This window comes from Arachis ipaensis, chromosome B2, assembly GCF_059453495.1.
Source record: "Arachis ipaensis isolate K30076 ecotype BB chromosome B2, ASM5945349v1, whole genome shotgun sequence".
Taxonomy (NCBI): domain Eukaryota; kingdom Viridiplantae; phylum Streptophyta; class Magnoliopsida; order Fabales; family Fabaceae; genus Arachis; species Arachis ipaensis.
Genome location: NC_142437.1, coordinates 3,397,039 through 3,420,641, shown reverse-complemented (window position 1 = coordinate 3,420,641; position 23,603 = coordinate 3,397,039). Strand labels below are relative to the sequence as shown.

At 36.7% G+C, this 23,603-nt stretch overlaps 4 protein-coding genes across 4 annotated transcripts; 2 read left to right on the top strand and 2 right to left on the bottom strand.

Annotated features, from left to right (window-relative positions):
• Nucleotides 1-3,479: 3,479 nt before the first annotated feature.
• LOC148572834 (uncharacterized) lies at nucleotides 3,480-4,775 on the top strand. The gene has a single exon (XM_088505543.1). The coding sequence runs from the start codon at nucleotides 3,480-3,482 to the stop codon at nucleotides 4,773-4,775; it is 1,296 nt and encodes a 431-aa protein (XP_088361669.1).
• On the top strand, nucleotides 4,772-8,288 carry LOC148572833 (uncharacterized). Its single transcript, XM_088505542.1, has 4 exons — nucleotides 4,772-4,786; nucleotides 4,962-5,934; nucleotides 6,481-6,851; nucleotides 7,767-8,288. The coding sequence occupies exons 1-4, from the start codon at nucleotides 4,772-4,774 to the stop codon at nucleotides 8,286-8,288; spliced, it is 1,881 nt and encodes a 626-aa protein (XP_088361668.1).
• A 519-nt stretch (nucleotides 8,289-8,807) lies between these two features.
• Nucleotides 8,808-9,185, bottom strand: LOC148572832 (uncharacterized). The gene has a single exon (XM_088504657.1). The coding sequence runs from the start codon at nucleotides 9,183-9,185 to the stop codon at nucleotides 8,808-8,810; it is 378 nt and encodes a 125-aa protein (XP_088360783.1).
• An 11,601-nt stretch (nucleotides 9,186-20,786) lies between these two features.
• On the bottom strand, nucleotides 20,787-22,948 carry LOC107626597 (protein FAR1-RELATED SEQUENCE 5-like). The gene is made up of 4 exons (XM_016329501.1): nucleotides 22,724-22,948; nucleotides 22,001-22,403; nucleotides 21,578-21,894; nucleotides 20,787-20,879 (listed from the first exon to the last, which is right to left on the bottom strand). Exons 1-4 carry the CDS (start codon nucleotides 22,946-22,948, stop codon nucleotides 20,787-20,789), a joined length of 1,038 nt encoding a protein of 345 aa, XP_016184987.1.
• Between the last annotated feature and the right edge of the window lie 655 nt (nucleotides 22,949-23,603).

Below are 23,603 nucleotides of genomic sequence, written 5' to 3'. Positions count from 1 at the left end.
TTACCACGGGCACGCTTCCTCCATGAGCCACATATGATGAGGATAACCTGCCATGTTAGGCTTAGCAAAACCAGCGTCCTCAGCTCCCATTCGTTTCACAGATGTTGCACGTCTTCTCGGAAGATCTCCATGTTCTTGTGCATTGTGCGCTCTTCTTAATTAAAAATAGACTTGGAAGTGAGAACATGAACCCCTCCAAGCTCCTCTGTGACGGTTTTTTATGATGCAGCAGTGCTGAAAACTCTCAAGAGATGGAGGAGGGAGGAAGAAGGTCAGAGGTCTTGATTATCTTGTTGGAAAAGTCGAGCGGGCCAGTAATTTTATTAAATTCTGGCCAGCATATAACTATCAAAAGAAAAATGAGTCTCACACTATTGAATAAAATTTTATACCATTAAAACATCATTGATGATTACTTGATAGATACAAATCACAAAAGTTATTAGTAGGGGTGTTCAAATTCAAACCGATCCAAATTAAACTGCTCATCCAATCCGATCCAAACCGAAAACCAATTAAAACCGCATTAATTCGGATTTGATTGGATTCTATTTTTTGCAAACCGCTGGATCGGATCGGATTTCGGATCTACTTTTCATAACCGATCCAATCCAATCCAAACCGCACAATGTGCTATAATATTATTATATTTACAATTATACTTATAATATGTTCAATTTGTTATACATTTTTCTATTATTCATGTATTATTATTATTTAATAAATATTTTATGTTCAAAATATTATTTATTTATTTATTTTAATTAACCTATAATTTTATTTCTATTGTTATATTATCGTTAGTTTTTTAAGATATTGTTAAGACTTGTTATGTCATTGTTGATTATTTAAAATTCGATGTTGAGACTTGTTATATGTATTTATTTTTTTTTATTTAAAAAACCGCAAATCCAAACCGATCCAAACCGCTTGTAATCGGATCGAATCGGATCGGATTTCTAAAAAAATTTCATCCAACCGCACCGCACATAAATTAAGCGTTCGAATCGGATGACTTTTTCTCTTAAAACCGAACCAAACCGCACCGCGAACATCCCTAGTTATTAGTCCCTAACACTCTATTTTATTTTGTCACTTTTTAAAACATGGTGATTGAGAACTCTCTCCGGTAATAATTGAGAATTATTTGAGTGTCCTCACTATAGTTATTGTTGTTTCCAATGGTATCCGGGCATTAATAAGCTCGACAAGTTGATCTGCCATTCGTTGATTATCATCAGTCATGCATTGATTAGTCATCATCCGCGTGAGCTCGAAAGACATTGGAGATTTCTGATCATCCGCCATCGTCAAGGTAAAAAACACGGGTAAAAAAAAAATTTCTATTCGCCTCACCGTGTGGTTGGTTGATCTTGTATTGCTCGTCCTCTTCCAGATGATTTTTGTAATTTTCTGGCCGGAAGAGATATAACTCGGTCAAGTAAGAACATGAATTATGGGTTACTTGCACAAAAAGACACACACAATGAAGTCAAGTCAAGGTTTAAAGTTTTTTTTTTTCAATTACTATTTATATATTAAAATTAACTATTAGTGTTTATGTGTATAAACACATGTGTAGTTTAATTTATTTTTAATATATATTTATATTCTAAATTTTTAGCATGTATTTTATACTAGTAACTAACTTTAGTGCATGACTGATTTTGATATACACCTAGCATAACTCTTTTTTTTAGGTTACGTAGTGGATTTCTCTTATGCTAATAAGTAGAATAAATAGTGTCCTCTAAACGGATTATAGCATACCAGTTTTCAGTATCTGAATTATAGCACAGTTTACAGCCGAGTTATAACAGGTAAATCACTAATAATTGAAAAACAATGTGCATTCAAACATTCGTTCAACGATGTTAAAGATTCTAATTAATCTTATTCGTTCTACCATAAAGCTTTTAGGATTATTGTTTCACTTTCTTTTATTTTTTTACCTTTAATCTTTTAGAAAAATACCAATTCAGCCATTTCTTATCTTAAATTATAGTTTTATTCTCAATTTTTTCTAAAATAATTTTATGTTCTTTAACCTTTATAATTACTAGTTTGTCCTCAATTTTTTTTAAAAGACTTTTATATCCTTTAAGCTTTAAAGTCATTCTTCTACCCTCAATCTTTTATAAAATGATTATTATATCATTTTATGGCATATTTATATTTTTATCTTTAAATTTTATTTTATTTACAATCTTATCTCTATATTTTATTATAATTAAAGTTTTATTCTTAAAATTTATCATAATTACAGTTTGTCTCTTAAATTTTATTTTGTTTATATTTTTATTCTTAATCTTTTGAATGTTTATGCTTTTATTTCTAAACCTTTTATATTTAGATTTTTATCTCATAATTTTTCTTAATCACACTTTTATCCGCTTTTTCTACTAATTTTGTCTAAGTTACTTATTTAGTTATTTATATTAATTTCTCACATAAATTATCGAAAATCTTTTCAACTGCTTTAACTTTGGCACAACCACATCAAAATTACATCATAGAACATCATTCAACAAATGGATAGTTGGTTTTAAAAGTCCCAATAATTTATTTATGAAGAACATTCGCATCACCGTCGAAGAACTTATATATTAGTCTAAAAGTATTATATTAGATGATAAAGTACATATAAACAAAATTTACATTTCATTTTTCAAATTAATTACGAAAATAAAACTCTTATCACTGCTAATTTTTTTTATACCTGATATGGTCGTCATAAACGAGCTATAACTCGGCATGGTCCGTTATAGCTCTTCCATTCATAAGCCATAACTCGGTCAGATAAATGCTCCGTCATAACCGACGACAAAACGGTAACGCAATCAAGGGACGTTACCTACCTTTTTGTAACCGACTTTAAACACTAAAGACGTAACAGCCGAGCAGTCTACCATATAAAAGCCAGGTAAAGTATTTTCTTCGGTAAGTGAGATATAGCACAATATACTGACTTAAGCTTCGGAGTGCCTTTGCAGGTATACTCCCCCCTCATTTGTTCGCGTTATTCACGTCACACCAGAAAAGAAAAGCTCGGAATTCAAGGATCGGACGATCAGCCTCAAAGCGCATAAGCTCAGTTGATACCTCTATTTCACAAGCAAGAACAATTGGTGCCCACCGTGGGGCCGAGGAAATCAAATTCTTCTTTTGGTCCCGTTACCCTTGCTTACGCCCATGGCTGACGTACCACCTCCTTCACTGTCCGAACTTATGCGGATGATAGCTGAGCTACAACAAGCCAATCAACGGATGGCGATGAAAATCAAATAATAGCTGCTCAAATCGCCGAGTTGAATCATGTTCGGATAAAACATGACGAGACTCATCATCAGCAACCAGAAGATAATGAACATCATTCTCAACCATTACACGTCTCGGAGACTATCCGATCCAACGAAGTTCAACCCGAAGATCACAAGGGAGAGTCCGACGAACTTGTGGGACCCTTCACAAAAGAAGTGATGAACTTCGAATTGCCAAAGAGATTCACCTTGCCACTAACCCTCACACCTTATGATGGGCTCGGAGACCCAAAGAAGTTTCTCAAAAAGTTCCGATCAATAATGATCGTCAACGGCGCATCAGATATTATTTTATGCCGCTGTTTTCCAAATTATTTAGACGGTCCTGCACTTGATTGGTTGTGTGCTTTGCCTGCAGGTTCTATCTCGCGATTTCAGCAACTGGCCAAGCTATTTGAAGATCACTTCGCTGGATCAGCAATATACCAGCATGATTCTGAATATCTGAATACAATCAAGCAAGGACAAAACGAAAGTTTGAAGGACTATATGACCCGTTTCACAAAAGTCGCCATCAGCATACCCGACCTCCATCCCGAAGTCCATTTGCACGCAATCAAGAGCGGCCTCCGACCTGGGAAGTTCCAGGAAATAATTGCGGTAGCCAAGCCCAAAACTCTTGCCGAGTTCCGGGAGAAAGCCAAAGGCCAAATCGATATCGAGGAGCTCAGACAAGCTCGAAAATCTGACAAACTGAACTACAGAGACGATGACAGAACTCCGAACAGTAAGAAAGGTTTTAAACTAACACCTCGCTTTGATTCTTACATGCAGTTTAACACTAAACGGAAGGACATCATCAAAGAAATTCTAAATTCAAAACTCATCAAGCCACCAAGAAAGGCCGGCACCTACCAAGACACTAAGAATGTAGACAAATCTAAATATTGTGCCTTCCACCAGAAGCAGGGCCACACCACTGATGATTGTGTGGTAGCAAAGGATCTTTTAGAACGTTTAGCTCGGCAAGGCCACCTCGATAAGTACATCGGTGGTCACATTCAAAAATGTTCCACACCTTCAAGGAACGAGGATTCATTAGAACAACAGCACCGAGGAAAAGAAAGGACAACACTAAATCAATATGAAAAGCCCCGAGGTATAATCAATTGTATTTCAGGTGGATACACCGGCGGAGGATCATCAAGCTCGGCAAGAAAACGATCATACCGAGCTAGATGCTCGGTAGATGGGTCCCGTCCTGATGCAACTCTCACAACACAACTCCCCCAAGTGACATTCACACACGCCGACTTTAATTCAAACATAAACAACTTGGATGACCCTGTAGTCATCACCCTTCAATTGGGCGATCTATTGGTAAGGAAAGTACTTCTGGATCCAGGAAGCAGCGCCGACGTTCTATTCTACACAACATTCCAAAAAATGAAGCTCAGCGACAACGCACTCCAGCAAACAGGAGGTCTCCTCGTGGGGTTCTCGGGTGAGCGATGACCAATATTGGGGTCAGTGTGGTTACAAACCACACTGGGTGAGCATCATGTTTCCAAAACATGTGATATTCAATATTTAGTTGTTGATTGCTTTAGCCCATACAACCTCATACTAGGCCGACCTTTCTTGAATAAGTTCAGCGCCATTGTATCTACAGTTCACCTGTGTGTCAAGTTCCCTTTGTAGCATAACCAGGTTGTAACAATCCATGGAGATCATAAAGAGGCGCGCCAATGCTACAACATCAGCATGAAGCTACCAACCCATTTCAAACAACAAGTCAACAACCTACACCACGCAGCAAACAACTCGGCATTAGCCGACCTTGACCCACGAGCCGACTTTCTGGAGCGACCTACACCATCTGGAGACTTACAGAAAGTATATTTTCATAATAATCCTAACAAATTTACTTATGTAGGTATATCCCTAGACGATGCTGAACTAAAAGCCATCACCACCTTTTTACAAACACAAGCCGACCTCTTCGCATGGACACCTTCCGACATGCCCGGCATCGATCCACAGATAATCAGCCACAAATTAGCAATAAACCCGTCTGCACGACCAGTACAACAGAAGAAACGGAACCTCGGCGAAGAAAAGAAAAAAGCATCATTAGAAGAAACTCAAAAGCTGATCAATGCAGAGTTCATCAAGGAAATCAGATTTACTACCTGGCTAGCAAATGTGGTAATGGTAAGGAAACAAAATGGTAAGTGGCGCATGTGCGTCGACTTTACTGATTTAAACAAAGCCTGCCCGAAAGATTCTTACCCTTTACCATCCATAGATTCTTTGGTAGATAACGCTTCCGGTTATGCTACCTTGAGTTTCATGGATGCTTATTCGGGTTATAATCAAATCCTCATGCATCCCTCTGATCAAAATAAAATGGCATTTATTACTGAATTCGGTAACTACTGCTATAAAGTTATGCCCTTTGGACTAAAGAATGTAGGAGCAACCTACCAGGGACTTATGGACAAAGTCTTCGCAAAACAAATCGACAGAAACATCGAAGTGTATGTCGACGACATGGTCGCCAAGACACAGCTCGGAAAAAACCATATTGACGACTTATCAGAGATTTTCGGGCAAATTCGCAACTACAACATGCGTCTAAACCCAGAAAAGTGCGCCTTCGCAGTTCAGGGAGGTAAATTCTTAGGTTTTTCACTGACAAACAAGGGCATTGAGGTGAATCCAGACAAATGCCGAGTAGTTCTGGAAATGACAAGCCCAAAAACCGTAAAGGAAGTCCAACGCCTCACCGGAAGACTGGCTGCACTATCCAGATTTGTTCCATGCTTAGCTTCAAAATCCACTCCTTTTTTCCGAACGATAAAAAAGAAAAACAAATTTCACTGGAACGACGATTGCGAGAGAGCTTTTCAAACACTAAAAACTATTCTCTCCTAACCACCGATCTTACAGAAACTCCATCAAGGGGAAGACTTATTCCTGTATTTATCAGTAACTGATTGGGCTATAAGCTTTGCTCTTGTTACAGAAAGGGACAAAACTCAATATCCAGTATACTTTGTCAGCAAAACTCTTCAACATGCCAAGCTCAATTACCTGAGAATTGAAAAGCTGGCTTTAGCACTAGTTTTCTCAGCAAGAAGACTCTGACCTTACTTCCAAAGTCATGTTGTCCATGTGAAGACTGATCACCCATTACGCCAAGTGTTACATAAACTAGAAATCGCCGGAAGACTTATTAAATGGTCAATAGAATTGTCAGAATTCGACATAAGGTACCAATCAAGAGGGCCGATTAAGTCCCAATTTTTAGCAGACTTCATTGCAGAACTAACTATCCCTTCAGAAGACGATCATACAAAACAATGGAGCTTATACGTCGACGGCTCATCTAACACCGAGGGTTGTGGTGCCGGAATACGTCTACAGTCCGATGATGGCTTTATTCTAGAACACTCATTGCACCTATCCTTCAAAGCTAGCAACAATCAATCCGAATATGAGGCCCTCGTTGCAGGACTCCGCCTTTGCTTAGACCTCCGCATTTCCACTCTAAAGGTATACTTTGACTCCTTATTGGTCCTACAACAGGTAAGCGACCACTTTCAAGTAAGGGATCCTCTCCTTTCTAAATACTTATTATTAGTAAAAGATTTGATCTCAAAGTTTTCAAATTTTGAAATTCAACACATCCCACGAGAACAAAACCAAAGAACCGATATCTTATCTAAACTCGGCAGCACACAATCCGACTTATCCACACTGTACCAATCCACTATTACATCACCAAGTGTAAGTCTAACAGATGTACTAAGTGTCACACAGGAACAGGGTTGGTAGGACGATTACATACAATATCTGAAAACATGTCAAATACCAAATAAGGTCGGCAACACAAAAAGATTCCGAAGACAAGCATCGTTCTTTACATTGATCAACGAAACTTCATACCACCGAGGATATACTCGGCCGCTACTAAAATGTCTCAACAAAGATGAAGCCGACCTAGCCCTGTCAGAAGCACATGAGGGCATTTGCGGAACACACACAGGAGCTCGGAGCCTAGCCTAAAAAATACTCCGCGCAGGTTTCTTTTGGCCAACCTTACAACATGATAGCAAGACTAAAGTTTAGACTTGTGAAAACTGTCAGAAACATACACCACTCATACATCTCCCTGCCGAACAACTACATTATTCCGACGTAAGTTGGCCTTTCTATCAATGGGGACTAGACATCCTTGGTCCATTCCCAACGGCACCGGGGCAGGTAAAATTTTTATTGGTTGCAATTGATTATTTCTCAAAGTGGTTGGAAGCCCAACCTTTAGCCAGAATCACATCACAACAAATAATTTCCCTTACTTGGAAGAATATTATTTGCCGATTCGGCATTCCCTATCATATCATCACTGACAATAGTCGCCAGTTTGCCGACCATAAATTTCAATCCTTTTTGCAGAACCTTAAGGTCAAACAACATTTTTCTTCCGTTGAACATCCTCAGACAAACGGGCTAGCAGAAGCAGCGAACAAGATCATACTACATGCCTTAAAGAAGAAGTTAGATGATGCCAAAGGACTTTGGGCCGAACTTATACCAGAAATCCTTTGGGGTTACAACACAACACCTCAGTCATCAACAAAGGAGACACCATTTCGCCTAGTATATGGCTCTGAAGCTATGATACCCTTAGAAGTCTCACACAGCTCGGTCCGAACTCAACTCAGCAATCAGGATGAAGCCCGGCGAGCCGAGCTGGATCTCATCGAAGAAATAAGGGAAACAGCCACACTGCGACAACGCGTGGCTCAGCAAGCAATCGCCCGACGACATAACAAATCGGTCAGAAACCGATCATTCCAAATTGGCGACTTAGTTCTTCGAAAGACGGAAACAGCTCGCCGACCTCCATCCCATGGAAAGCTCGCAGCAAACTGGGACGACCCCTACCGAGTTATAGAAGTCCTCGGCAACGGAGCATATAGACTAGCATCCATGAATGGTACAATACTACCTAACACCTAGAATATTTCCTCATTAAAGAAATTTTACAGTTAAACATCAGGGACAGGCTTGTACTCTTTTTCCTACTACCAAGATTTTTCCCAATGGGTTTTGCTTGGAGAGGTTTTAACGAGGCTAGCCTACCTGAACCTTTGTAACCAAGGGACTACCAATTCTATTATATGTAATGAACCTATCTCATTTTATACAAACTGTGTCACATTATCACGTTTGCTTTTACAATCAACAATGCTTGGCACGATTTCATCTATGATCAAACCTCAAAATGACAAACATCTTTGTCTAACATTCGAACCAAGCATATTCGGCAAACACTACATGGAATGTTCTTAACTGAATTCCTATCAATCGCACAAACAGCCGATCAAACAACTCAGCACAAATCAAAAACGAATATAGATAAGGTCAAACAAACTCTATTAATGACCTCCAAAATAGTTACTGTCAATAATGTATCATCAATTACATTATCCATCAAAACATAAAAACATTTTACCAAAACAAAACTACATTAAAATACTAAATATTCTCTGCCTCATCTTCGGCAACACCATCATCCTCAACCATCTTCCCATCTCGGACGATCTTACTAGGATCCAACTTAAAAAAATCGACACCTAGAGCAATAAAATTCGCCTGTAAGGCCGCCCTTTCAAAACCCTCTACAAACGAATCCAAAATTTCATCACTCTTCTTCTTCTTCTCCATCTCCTTCAGCCGAGCAGTAACATCAATCAGCCGAGTTTCCATGCTCGCCAAATCAGCTTCTTTTTTCTTCAAGTCCTCAACATCCTTAGCATAGCTATCCTTAGTCTCCTTCAGCGACTTTTCAGTATCAGCCAACTTACTCTGCAGCTCAGAAACAACATTCTTGCTCTTTCTTAATTCTTCTTTCATCACCAGAAATTCATCCTTTTCTCTACCACTTTCTTATGCCTCAGCTTCTGGCTCCGCCCCAAGCTGGCCAACCTCAACCCAACAACCTGCAAAACATAAACAACAAAGAAAGCAAAAATACATAAAACCCCCCTAACTAGGATAAAACCTAAACCAAAGGAAAGACCTTACCTGCATATATTGCCCAATAGCTACTTCACCAACCTCTTTTGCAAGAGAAACATTAGCCTCAGATTGACAATGTTCGTCTACAACAGCCATGTAAGGATACTCTTTTCCCCACACAGAAACACCCTCACTAAGCTTGGACATCTCATGAAGTTTTTTCTGATTCCCAACAAAAGCCCGAATCTTCTCCAGAGACACTTTTTCTTCCTTCCCACTAGACTCATCGGACAAATCCACCACCCCCGACTTCCTTTTTCTCACAATTACCTTCCTACGCCCCTGATGAGGCTGAACAACCTCCCCAGGCGTTGCCACTTTCTCACGGTTCGACGATGAAACCTCCTTTTCCAAATTCTTACTTTTAAAGCGTGACCTCAAAGAAGCAATCGAGACCCCAGGGTACTTCCCACCTGCAATACAAACACAAGAACACATCAGAAACCCATACAAAGTTAATACAAAAACAACAAATATCCCAAACTCACCCAGGTAATTTATCACTGCCTCTTTATCATCTTCCCATTTGAGTAACTCATACATAGATATAAGATCCTTACGGTCAATACCCTCAACCAAAAACTCAATCAAACACACATTCCTTGGCGAAATTACTTCAGGACCGAGTATGTTTTGCGGTTCCGAACACCACCACAAAGGAAACTTCTCGGCCAGATTCTCATCAACATAAAAAGGAAAATCGTTTTCTACACTCCTAACCTTAAGATACATTTATACAACCTAAAAATAGCGAACCCAGGGGTGCTATTGAAATTTATCCAACCCCCTTTCCACACCCCCTTTGCTTGAAATAAAGAAAAGAACAAATCAACCGTAGGCGTCTCCTCAAGATATTCCATCAAAATCTCAAAGGAGCGCAGAAACACCCAGCCATTAGGATGAAGCTAAGACGCAGCACAGTTCAACTGTTTCAGAACTTGGCACTCAAATTTTGTAAATGGCAATTTCACCCTCAACTCCTTAAGCACACAGCTATGCATGTAGAGGAACTCGAAACCCTGCCATCGATGATACACCCTATCATCGTTACTACATGAAAGCAACTCAATCTGAACCCCAGAACCAGCCCTAACGACTCTTGCTAAGTTCACCTCCTTCACCGCAGATTCATCACGAAACAGAGAGATTCGAGATTTCACATCCTCACCAACCCAGTCATAAGACCAATCAATCTCACCTTTTTTATCCTTCTCCAACCCCATTAGAAAACAACAACAAGAACAACAGAAGAGAACAAGAACAGAAGAAGAGAAAAGAGAAAGAGAAAATAATTCAGAAGCGAAGAGACAAAGTGAACATACCTCTTTTGCTCATTCTGTTACCAAAATTGAAAAACCCAAACACCAAAAGAAACTAGAGTTAACTTCTAGCAGTAACCCAACAAACGGTTCGAATACTGAAACTGTTTCCCATTAAAATCTAAAACCACAAACTACATTGGAAAGGCAACAAGCCTTTAATGCTCCCATTAAACTCTCTCTCTCTCCTCCCCAAAACAACGCCACAACTCCCCATGTCATATCAAACAATACTTTTTTAATGAAGTACGTTGAACTGGGGGCTCATTCAATAACCTATCCAACCGAGTTATAACTCCTCAAAGAAGCTCAACTTGCTTCATTAAAAACTCTCCACAGGCCAAGCTTTTGGGCTATGATATGGTCGTCATAAACGAGCTATAACTCGGCATGGTCCGTTATAGCTCCTCCATTCATGAGCCATAACTCGGTCAGATAAATGCTCCGTTATAACCGACGACAAAACGGTAACGCAATCAAGGGACGTTACCTACCTTTTTGTAACCGACTTTAAACACTAAAGACGTAACAGCCGAGCAGTCTACCATATAAAAGCCAGGTAAAGTATTTTCTTCGGTAAGTGAGATATAGCACAATATACTGACTTAAGCTTTGGAGTGCCTTTGCAGGTATACTCCCCCCTCATTTGTTCGCGTTATTCACGTCACACTAGAAAAGAAAAGCTCAGAATTCAAGGATCGGACGATCAGCCTCAAAGCACATAAGCTCTGTTGATACCTCTATTTCACAAGCAAGAACAATACCTTTTCCACTAATTATTTCAATTAATTATATTTTAAGGACTTTTAAATAATACTTATTTCATAACCCTTTTTGTAATTGCTTTTTATGAATTTGTTCGATGTTATATCTTATAAGTACAAAATTAATCAACACAACAATATATAAAAAATAGCTAAAAGATATTATATATGACAAATTTTGTTTATTCATTTTAACTATGATTTTATAATAATATAAAGATCAATTCTTCATATGACTATGCAAGAAAAATATGATTTACAAATTTAAACATTTGATAAAATAAATACTCTGATATATATATATATAAAATAAATTGATAGAATTAGTTTTTATTATATTATTATTATAGAATTATAGAATTTATTATGATATAATTTTTTATTTTAAAAATTATATAAGTCATTTTATAATTAATTATACAATAAAAAGTTATCTATATTTTAATATTTAAAAAATATTTATAAAAATTTATAATTTTAATTTATGCATACTCCGTGTGTCTAAATCTAGTTATAACATATAAATAAAAAGTGCATGGGGAAATGTACCAAAATGATATATTACATTACTCAATCAATTTGGTTTTGTTATTGACCGCAAGCACGTATTTTATGGCTCTATGCACTACGGAGTACGGAGTATTATTTCCACTGCGTACCCTGTAAGTATAGAGTTAGCTTAATATATTACACAGTCATGCTAAATGTGTATTCAAGTTATTCAAGTTGGTTTAAACCCAAATTCACTTACCAACATTAATGAAGTGTGATTCTACGCGCCAAAGACATACAAAACTCTTCGTTTTTTATTTGCGTTTCATTATGAAAAAATGTTACTTCTTTTTTAATACGTAACCACTCATTCTCTTCGAATCTCTCTCAAAATCACTCAAACTTCACTCAAGTTTTCTGCAAAAAATACTACTAGAGATGAATTGCGAAAAAATTTTGTAAGGAATAAACAAAAACGAACGAAAACAGCAATAGAGACTAACAAAGGTATGACAAAAACTACTGATCATTTGAAATCATCCAATATAGTGTTTCTCTTAGTTGCATTTTAAGTTTACTGGATTGATTTGCTTCATTTAGTAGATCGACGTATTCTGATTACATTTTTACAGTGTAACTAGGACTTTGAATGAAATTTGTTCTTATTTTCATTCAGTTTAGCGGATGGTGTAAGTGAGTAGATAGTGTATGTAGATTTGAACTTGCTGGTTACTCTGTTCATTTGACTCCTTTTGCATGGAGAAATACTATTTTTGATGATTGAAAGTTTATAACGATTTATTCACCACATGAATGTTGTTCGTTTCGATGGGCTTGGTGATTTTCATGCACTTGATATTTACTGTATTCAGGGTTTAGGGTTCTTCTGATTGCATTTTTACAATGTAACTAGGGCTTTGAATAAAATTTGTTCTTATTTTTATTCAGTTCAGTGGATAGTGTATATGAGTAGATAGTGTATGTAAATTTGAACTTGCTTGTTACTCTATTCAGTTGACTTCTTTTGCATGAAGAAATACTATTCTTGATGATTCAAAGTTTATAACGATTTATTCACCACATGAATATTGTTCGGTTCGGTGGGTTTGAGGATTTTCATTCAGTTGATATTTACTGTATTCAGGGTTTAGGGTTCTTTTGATTGCATTTTTACAATGTAACTAGGGCTTTGAATAAAATTTGTTCTTATTTTTATTCAGTTCAGTGGATAATGTATATGAGTAGATAGTGTATGTAAATTTGAACTTGCTTGTTACTCTATTCAGTTGACTTCTTTTGCAGGGAGAAATGCTATTCTTGATGATTCAAAGTTTATAACGATTTATTCACCACATGAATGTTGTTCGGTTCGGTGGGCTTGAGAATTTTCATTCTCTTGATATTTAGTGTGTTCAGGGTTTAGGGTTCTTCTTATTGTATTTTTACAGTGTAACTAGGGCTTTGAATAAAATTTGTTCTTATTTTCATTCAGTTTAGTCGATAGTGTAAGTGAGTAGATAGTGTATGTAAACTTGAACTTGCTTGTTACTCTGTTTAGTTGACTTCTTTTACATGGAGAAATATTATTCTTGATGATTCAAAGTTTATAACGATTTATTCACCACATGAATGTTGTTCAGTTCGGTGGGCTTAGTGATTTTCATTCACTTGATATTTACTGTGTTCAGGGTTTAGGGTTTTTCTTATTGTATTTTTACAGTGTAACTAGGCTTTGAATGAAATTTGTTTTAATTTTTATTTAGTTCAATGGATAGTGTATGTGAGTGAAACTAGGGCTTTTCTAGCTGTTTCATTATTTATCATGTTTTATTCAGTGCATCAAGGGGTTTGATTTAGTGGGCTAGGACATTTTCATTGACTTGATTAAGATATGCATGCTTGTGCATGTCGGTGTATTGAGTGAAGTATTAACCAAATTTTTTTATTACAGCAAAACTCAAGAAGACAATGGTGACAAAGAAGGAGAAGCCGCGCTATAACGTAAGCACATTAAATATATTTATCCACTTTCATTTGAATAATATCTATTTTGTATTATAAATATATCATCACATTCTGTTTGAAAACTTGCAGAAAACTCATGATTGCAGATGCCAAACAAAGGCAATAGCAATAGTGTTCAAGAATATGAGTCAGGAAAAGAAAGATATAGTTGAAGAAATGGGATTCGGTGTCCTGGCACATATTCCGGAAATGAATGTCTCACGCCCTCTTGAGAGAATTGATTGATTGTTATGATGAGTATGATGGATGCCTGAAAACTCTCCATAGAAAAATATACATAACTCCTGCCAAGGTAGCAGATGCGCTGGGCATAATCAATGGCGGTAATACACTTTCTACTTCCTACTTATTTTCGGTTCATTGGTGAACAGAAAATTAAACGGAGCCTTTTTGGTTGATTTGTTGCTATTAAAATATTGTAGGGAATCGTTTTCTTGAAAAGGTTGATTACGGCAAACTTAATCCAGAAGACAAGGCAATATTTGACAGCCTAAAAAATGTTACGTTGGCGACTTTGACGAAGTCTGTCCTGGATATGAGTATTGAAGGGGAGGAGAACCGGCAAAAATTTTGGAGGACTTTTGTCGTCTTTATATAGAGGTGCTTCTTGCTACCGACTACGATAAGCATGGCCTCTCCGATCCATAAGCCGCCTATGTTTCATGTGGACAACATCCAAGAATGGGATTGGGCAAAACATATGCTCAGCTTCTTGAGGAAGGGAATCAAAAATAAGAGAAAGGGAAAGAAATAGTCCGTTGATGGCTGTGTTTCGTTTTGATGCTGATTTACTTCCATGAGACCAAGTTCCCTCGCTTGTATGGACCTGATGCTCCCCCGCCACCGTGGGTGGCCCATTGGACAAAGAAGATGATGCTTGACCGAATTTCAGAGGAAGCAACGGACACATTGGTAAATTAAACAAAAATTTTCTCCTAAAATTTTGTTTCAGATGCTTCTAAAATACATTGCTAACTAAATAAGCTTGTGTTTTAGGTTATAATTAATTTATTTCTCCTAGTTGCAATTGTTAGTGTGTTCATTTGAATCCTTGTACATGAAGAAATATTTTTCATGCTGATTAAATATTTATCTCGTTTTATTCGCCACATGAATCTTGTTCAGTTCAGTGGGCTTGCTCGTTTTGGTTCACCTAGTTGTTAGTGTATTCAATTGAGTCCTTATGCATGCAGAAACGTTTTTTTGATAACTAAATGTTTATCAGGATTTATTCAACACATGAAAGTTATTCGGTTCATTGGAGTTACTCATTTTAATTCACTTGATTGATAGTATTTTCAGTTAAGTCCTTGTGCATGCAGAAATATTTTTCTTTATTATTAAATGTTTATGGCATTTTATTCAGCACATTAGTGTAGTTCGTTTCAGTGGGGTTGCTGATTTTGATTCAGTTGATTATTAGTGTATTTGCTCATTAAATAAGTTTCTATTTTAGGGACTTCTGTATAGAAAGAAAATGAAGAAGGAAAAAACAAAAAGGAAGGAGTTAGACAAGAAAGGAAAAGGGAAGAAAGACAAAAAGAAAATTGTTCATCTGGATTCTTCTTCGGAAGAAAACACATTTTCCGAATTTGAATCCGAATTTGACAAAACACTGCCAGCAAAGAGAACAAGATAACAGAGGGTGGTTAAAAAACGAAAGCTTGTTGAGTGGATTCAAAAACAACAAGAGAAACTGAAAGCAGTCCCACAAATTTAGAAAGCAAAAGTGAATCCAAAAACCAGTAAGTTTGATCTTCATATTGGTTTCATCTTACTTATATTTGCTTAAAATTGTTCTTATGCGCTTGTTCTTATGTATTGCAGAGAAGAAGAAATTGAAACCCCCCCCCCCCCACAAAGAAAAGAAAACAACCACAGAAGGTGGTTAAAAAACAAAGGAAAAAAGGAAGCATGTGCTGACAGATTCAGAGAGCACAAGCAAATCTGAAAGCCAATAAGTATTGGGTGATTGTATGATATTCATCTGGTTTAGTTTTGCTGTTCTTTGCTGAAAATTGTTTATGTATGCTTATTAAGTAAATTACAAATGTGATATTGTTCAATGGAGTTGGTCAACTTGATTCATTTGATTGTCAAGTGTTCAATTGAGTCTTTTTTCATGCAAAAATATTTTTCTTGATGATTGAATGTGTATCACTTTTTTTTTCAGCACATGAAATGATTTCGGTTCAGTGGTCTTTGTAATTTTCGTTCACTTGATTGTTAGCATCTTCACTTCTCCATTTGCATGCAAAAATATTTTTCTTGATGATTGAATGTGTATCACATTTTATTCAGCACATTAACTATATTCGGTTCAGTGAAGTTTGTTATTTTTATTCACTTGATTGTTAGTACCTTCAGTTGGGTCCTTTAGCATTAGAAATATTTTTCTTGCTTATATTTGTCTCCGGTATAAATTCGATGTGTTTTTCTGTGTTGCAGAGAAAAAGAAATCGAAAAAACACCCATAGTAAAAAGAAAACGACCGCAAAGGGTGGCAAAAAAGAAACCAAATCTGACAAGGAGTAAGTTTCTCGAATCATATTTTCTTTTATTGATGCTTTCGTTTTAGGTTCATTGATACTTATTTTATGAATTTTCAGAACTGAACAAGTAAAAGACAACGTTGCGGAAAGAAGAAGACAAGCGTTGGAGATGTTAAGAGAAAAGAGATCAAAGAAAAAATGATGGGGCTCAGACAGCAAACATTGATCCGGATTAGTTTGACTCGACGGAGGCGCAAAATGATTTCTCTGAGACGTAAGATTCAGTTTCTTATACTGAGTTCTTTTTCTTTCTTTGCTAACTTTTGCTAGAACCTCTTCTAATTCCTCTGGATTCACTTATTAACATTTATTTATCTTTCTTAGACTACCAACTGTAAATCTGGGTAGCGAACCTCTCTTACAGACTCAGGCGAGCTCTACACCGTCTGTAAATTCCCTGGACAATACTAGGTAAATTGTTTATTGCAGGCTTTACTTTCGATTCAGTGGTTCCCAAAAATGAATTTCATGTGTTTCTAGACCTCTGCTTTTAATATTGGTTTCTAATTTTAATTTGTTATCTTTGTTTTTAAGAAAAATACCCCGAAAACCTCAGTAAAATATTTTAGAAAAAAAATCCATCAAAGAAAGAGTTTTAAAACAACACCAGTGTAAGTTAAAAATATTTATGTTGATCTTTTAGATTTAGGTAATAATTTTTGTTTAATTAAGCACACGGAAATCATGTTTAAATGTCAGTAGCACTACACCTGATTCTGAAATACAAATCATTGAGGTTCGAGAAGAAACTTGTTCTGAACCTTTGGAAATGTGAGATTTTCAATGTGCAGATTTCCATTTCTCAAAACCAATTCTAATTATTCAACATTAACTTCTTCCTTGTTTACATTCCGTAGAGCTCCTATTGCGTTGTCTCTTCCAAGTTCTCTCAAGGAAGAGTTGATGAAAGATGACTTATCTATGTCCCTCCGAAAAGTCAAACACAACCAACTTCTGATAATGAGTAAGTTGCACATAAAATTCTTTTTATTAATTTTAATGGAAAACGATAATAATTTGGGATCATTATTGAACTATCTTCTGTTTAATGCAGCAGCCCTTTGGGACCGCAATAGCAGCCCTGCAAAAAAGCACCAACACAACAATTAGAGCAACAAAAGCAGGCTACTGAGGAATCTTCCCCAAGGAATACAGAGCCAGAACCTCCAATGAATGTGTAAGTTTTAATTAATATCAACTTTTATAATCTTCTGGTCTAGCTGGTAATTATAATTCTTTTTATTAGTTTTAATGGTACAGGATAATAATTCTGCATTGTTACTGAACTCTTTTCTATTTAATGTAACAGCCCTCCCAAAGAACAACAGCAACCATGCCAAGAAGCTACGGTGGCACGACAATTGGAAGAAGAAGCACAGCCTGATTTGTAAGTTTTATACTTGTTCATATCTGCATAATTTCGGTTCACCACATTGTTTCATTTTGGTTCACTCTATTGTCTAATATCAATTTTGTTCAAATCTGGATATTTTTAGTTCACCACATGGTTTAATTTCGGTTCACTACATCGTTTAATATCATTTTTGTTTACTATCATTGTTTCATATCTCTGTCGTCTTGCAGTGTTGATCGTCCTAGGCAATGGAAAAATGATGTGCCTTCCTTCAGCCTTGGGATAAGTCCCCTAACATCTCAACCAACTCCCCCTCTCAAATAATAGTGACTCAACCAACTCACCCCTCTGAGCCTACGGTTTTAGAGCTTGAAATCCTGGAAGAGGCGGTGGTAGATGCTAGGGTGACAGTAGCATTGAAGTTTGCTGAAGCAACAACTGCCGATCCAACCGTCATAGCTGCTGAAGTTTACAAAAATCCGAAAAAAATAAAGAAATCACGGAGGAGTTGATCGAAAAGTGTTATCATTGGATGATACATGTGAAACAGACCAAAGATAGTAGCAACGAATATGACGCCATATTCGTCCTGAAGCATGAGGCAAATTACGAGGGGATTAGACAACATTTCATATCTCTAATGCCCAAAGAACAGGTGGAAAGCACGGTAAATTCTTTGCCAATTCCGTTAACGTTAATGATTTTTCTAAAGACTCTTATATATTATATCTCAAAAATTTTCTTCCTGTAGGTAGTCACTATACATAACATGATTCTTAACCAAATAAAAGGTCGCCGGTTTTAGGAATGAATATACATTGTGCCGCTGGATATTGTGGTAAGCTAAATTTCTTATTCTCTGCTGATTGATGTTTATCACGTTTTATTCAAAACATGAATGGAGTTATGTACAATGGAGTTCTTCATGTTGATTTATTTGACTGTCAAATATTTAGTTGAGTCCTTTTGCATGCAGAAAATATTTTTCTTGATGATTGAATATTTATCACGTTTTATTCAGCACATGATTGGTGTTCAGTTCAGTGGAAATATTCATATTGATTCATCTGATTGATATGTTCTGTTGAGTTCTTTTGCATGAAGAAAAGTTTTCTCTTGATGATTGAATGTTTATCACGTTTTATTCAACATATGAATTGTGTTCGGTTCAATGGTGTTGGCAAATTTAGATTCACTTGTCTGGTAGTTGGTGATTTAACTAATGTTCGTTTTGCAGATGTTTATGTTGGAAAACTACGGCATGGACTACACTAATCCAAATACCAAGAAGGCCTACCGGTTCGATATCGATCAGTATGCCCACCACTGCCGTTTCCTTGACAAAAGAAAATTTGCATTGCATCCATTTGTAAGTTGTCATTTCTAAAAATTCTTCCATAATTCTCTCATTTGCTATTGTTTCAATTGAAATATTCTATTATTTTTTCAAACTTTAGCTGTTTGTGCCGATCTGCAACAGAGGGCATTGGTGGTTGTGGATTGCTTATGTCAAGAAAAAGGCATTTTATGTCCTTGACCCTGTAAATAAGAAGAAAAAAGGTATACCTGAATCGAGAGTGAAACTGAACAAATTTATTGTAAGTTATTTTGTTGTAAATTATTCAAACATGAGTAGAATTCGGTAATTAATTGGTTATCTTGTTTTATTCAAATCATGATTTATTGTCGGTTCAGTGGAGTTGTGATTTTGATTCACCTATTATTATGTGTTCGGTTCATTGTTGTTGCTTCTTTTTATTCACTTTTTCTGTCCCTTTCAGGGATTAATAATTTTTCAGATGAGGGTTTACGCTGGGCCGGAACCCTTAATGGAGGACAGAGAGGGAGAAGAAGCAGAGTATATCGTGCTGAATGGCCAACGAACAGAGTAAAAATCTTTCTCTTCTATAGTGTTATTTTTAATGTGTTTTATTTTGTATACTATTAATCGTATTATACTAAATTCTTGCTTAGCTATGATTGTGGCATATACATCATGAAATGGCTTAAAACAATTGATCCTCGAAATATCAAAAGCGGGAAGAGATATCGATATAAAGCTTGGACACAAGTAAGTACCAAGTATTTTCAAAATTAATGCAATTCTTTCATTTCTTATTTAGGTTGGGTTCATTTCTTATGTAACTAATTCCTTTCGATTGAAATGTAGAAAGAGATTGATGGCTTTAGGCATGAATATGGTCCGAATCTTCTAATGCATGAATGAACAAAATCAGAGACCAAGTGATTCGGGCATCTGAAGCAATAAGACTCCCCAAGCCATCTGCTGCCCTCTCCAGCCCTTTTTGTAAATTCTCATCTGCGGATTTAGATAGTAAATAGGATATACTATGATTGACAGGTTGTAAAAAAGCAAACAATGCTTTTTTCAATGTATATATGTGAATATTAATGTAAATGTTAATGTATATAACTAATCTTAATATCAATGTATATATCTAATGTTAATATTTATATCTGATTCAAGATGCATTACTCCTTGTCCTGTTGGTTTGATATGTTAATTTATATATCTGTTGGAACTGTTTGGCTGCTGTTTTGTTCCAGGTTCACAATGAATAGAATCAGGGTATTTATCAAGACATTAAGAACCCCAAAAATACAATGAACAAAAATTAATATACTGGATGAACCGAAAAATTGCATATATCAATATAGCAGAGAGTTAATTATAAAAAAATGTTTCTATCAGTATCAGAAACACTTGAACTCTCTGACATAGCACAATCAATTGACTATTCAATAAAGAAAAAAGTGACTTTTGAGTAAATAATTTCACAAAAGCTAATATCAAAAACAAAAAAAGTGACTATTCATTAAAGACTAACAAAAGTCAGAAATTAACCCTCTTATAACTTCAGTGAACCAAAATTTGCTCATGGATGAAAAGAAATTTATATTAATAAAACCTAAAACTTGTATAATCCTCTCTGGATCATATCCGGTGCACTGTAAAAGCTGGAACTTGACTGAATCGTTGGTTCGTCGTCTAAAAAATTCAACTGTAAAAAGAGAAAATAAATCATATATTAGCAAAATGCACAAATCAATGTTTGCCTAATCGAAAGCAAATCAATTTTACCTTGCTTGGAGCTGGAATTTTCTTTTTCTTTGTGGTGTTTGAGATATTTTTTTTCAGGTTTGATTCAAGTCTGTTCTTGGGTCGGCCTCTTGTTTTGACACGTGGAGGGCTTTGAAGGTCGTTCACGTCGCTCAATGTCTCTTCTTCGTGGGATAACAAACCTTTTCCTTTGCTTCTTGCTTGATATTCTTGCATCTCGGCCATGACATTGTCAAACGCCCGGTGCAGAATTCTAGTAAACTCCTCAGACTCGAATGCAAATTCATAGATATTGTGCGACCGAAACACCAAATCGTCAAATCTCTTGCTTCTTGGCTCCAGCAGAGGCTCGTCTTAACTGCTCTTTATGTGTGTGTGCCTCCTCTTTATGTTCTTGCTTCAGTGCTCCAGTATGTATTTCGGTGCCACGTTATCTACTTGCTCAAAGCTTAGGACGCTCAGAGAGTGGTGGCACAATATGTCCCTTGACTCAAACAGCAGGCATTGACACTTTACCTCTCATGATACTACATCGTAGGTGACGAAAAACTTGTTGAATGTGGAGTTAGAAACCTACTCCATCACTTCGTATGTTGTGAAACCTAGGGTGGAATGCTTTGATCTTGTGACGCAGTTCACCTTTCCTCTAAATTGAGCTTGAACTTCCCTGAACTTCTCATGGGTATAAACGTGATGAAATTGAGCCTCTATTGCTGATTTTGTTGTGCACGGTATCACGGTGTGAAAATCTACAGCATCGAATTCTCTCTCTCTTTGCTCTCTGCTTGCTAGGCAATTGTCATATTGCTTCATGAATTGACTTAAGGAGCTGTTGCGTGTGATAAACTTGTTGAAAAATGCATGCATTCTTTCGCTCCTTTGTGTGCTTCTCATCCAGGCCCAAAAGTGGTGATCCAGGTAAACTGGAACCCATATATGCCGATCCTCATACAACTCTGCAGAATGAACCGAACTAATTAGTTGTACTAAACCGAAATGTGTGCATGTTTTCACCCAAAAAGGTAAAGGCATGAAAATAATCCAAATTGAAAACTCAGTTACCAGAGAGCCACTTGTTGCCTCCTAAGTCGTACTTTGTGAGGAAATCATTCCAGTTTCTGTCGAATGCATCTTTTGTGAATGAGTTCCAAACGACGTGGCTCATCTCTTGTTCGATTTTTTTGTGTCGCTTGTAGTCGTTTAGTTTATTTGGGATCTTCTTCATAATGTGCCATATGCACCAGTGGTGAATTATTGTTGGCATGGACAACTCGATGGCCCTTTGCATCGATGCGCATTGGTCGGTGAGAATGCCTTTTGGTGGCTTCCCTCCCATGCAACGGAACCAACACTCGAATAACCATTTGAATGATTGATGTCCTTGTTTTTCATCAGTGCGCATCCAAGAAGTGTTGACTGACTGTGGTGATTCACCCCCACAAATGAACCAAAAACCAGATTGTACCTGCATACATGGACAATCTCACGGTTAAATGAACCAAAACTTGTGCATATAGTGAATGTAAGTACTGAAGTTGGGTGAACCGAATACCTGTTTATGTTGTAGGTGGTATTGAATGAAACCACGTCTCCAAAATACTCGCATGCAGCCGTGCTTCTTGCGTCGGCCCAGAATGCATGTTTGATGGAGTGATCGCCTTCGAGGTTGAGCTCGAAAAAGAAATTTTGATTCTTCTCTTTCATTCTTAGTAGGTACTTCCCAAATTCTTTGGCATCATCTTGTTCGGAAACATTCCGTACTTTTCTTATGGTGTAATTTCTCACGTCTTTTTCTATAAAACTGAGTTCCTGGTGACTTTCGGCTGCTGCTATGAACGATTGGTAAGTTTTGCTCGGTCTAATTCCGGCTTCCTCGTTGGTTTCGATGGTTCGACGCACAAACATGCTTAGCTCATTGTGTTGTTTGAGCATCTCTACACGGTCTGGATAGCAAGGGTGTGAGTGATTCAGAACAACTTTGGAAATTGTCCAAAGACCAACGTCCTTCATTATATGTACGTAGATTCTGGCTGGACAGTTTAACCCGGCTGAGGAGTTTGTCTTCAGAGTTGGAGATATCTTGGATTTTCACCTCACCTCTCTACTACATACGATTAGTTGATTCTTAACCTCGTCTCCTTTCCGAGTCGTGTTCTTTATTTTCGTAGAAAAACCAGCATGTTTGGAATAATGTTTGTAGAACTTTCCGACTTCTTCTAATGTCTTGAAAATCATCCCCACCTTTGGGACAAATTTTTCATCCACAACACACCTGGTCTGCATAATGAACCGAAAACATCACTATGGTGAAACAATTTTATAGTTCTCAGTGAACGAAACATAATCCAAAAACGTCATTATAGTGAAACAATTCTATATAGTATTGAGTGAACAAAACATAATCCAGTATATAAAATTAAAATCAAATTCAAAAAGCTTTTTGCATAACGAACCGAAACAAGTACTTATGGTGAAACAATTGTATACTACTGATTGAACGAAACATAATCCATTATATAAGATCAAATTCGAAATACCTCTTTCTACAATTTAGATTTTGTCAATTCAATTCAATTCAGATTCAGAACACATGCGTCCATTCAATACAATTCAAAATAGAATTAGGAATTGCATTCCATTCAATTCGATTCAAAATTGAATAATC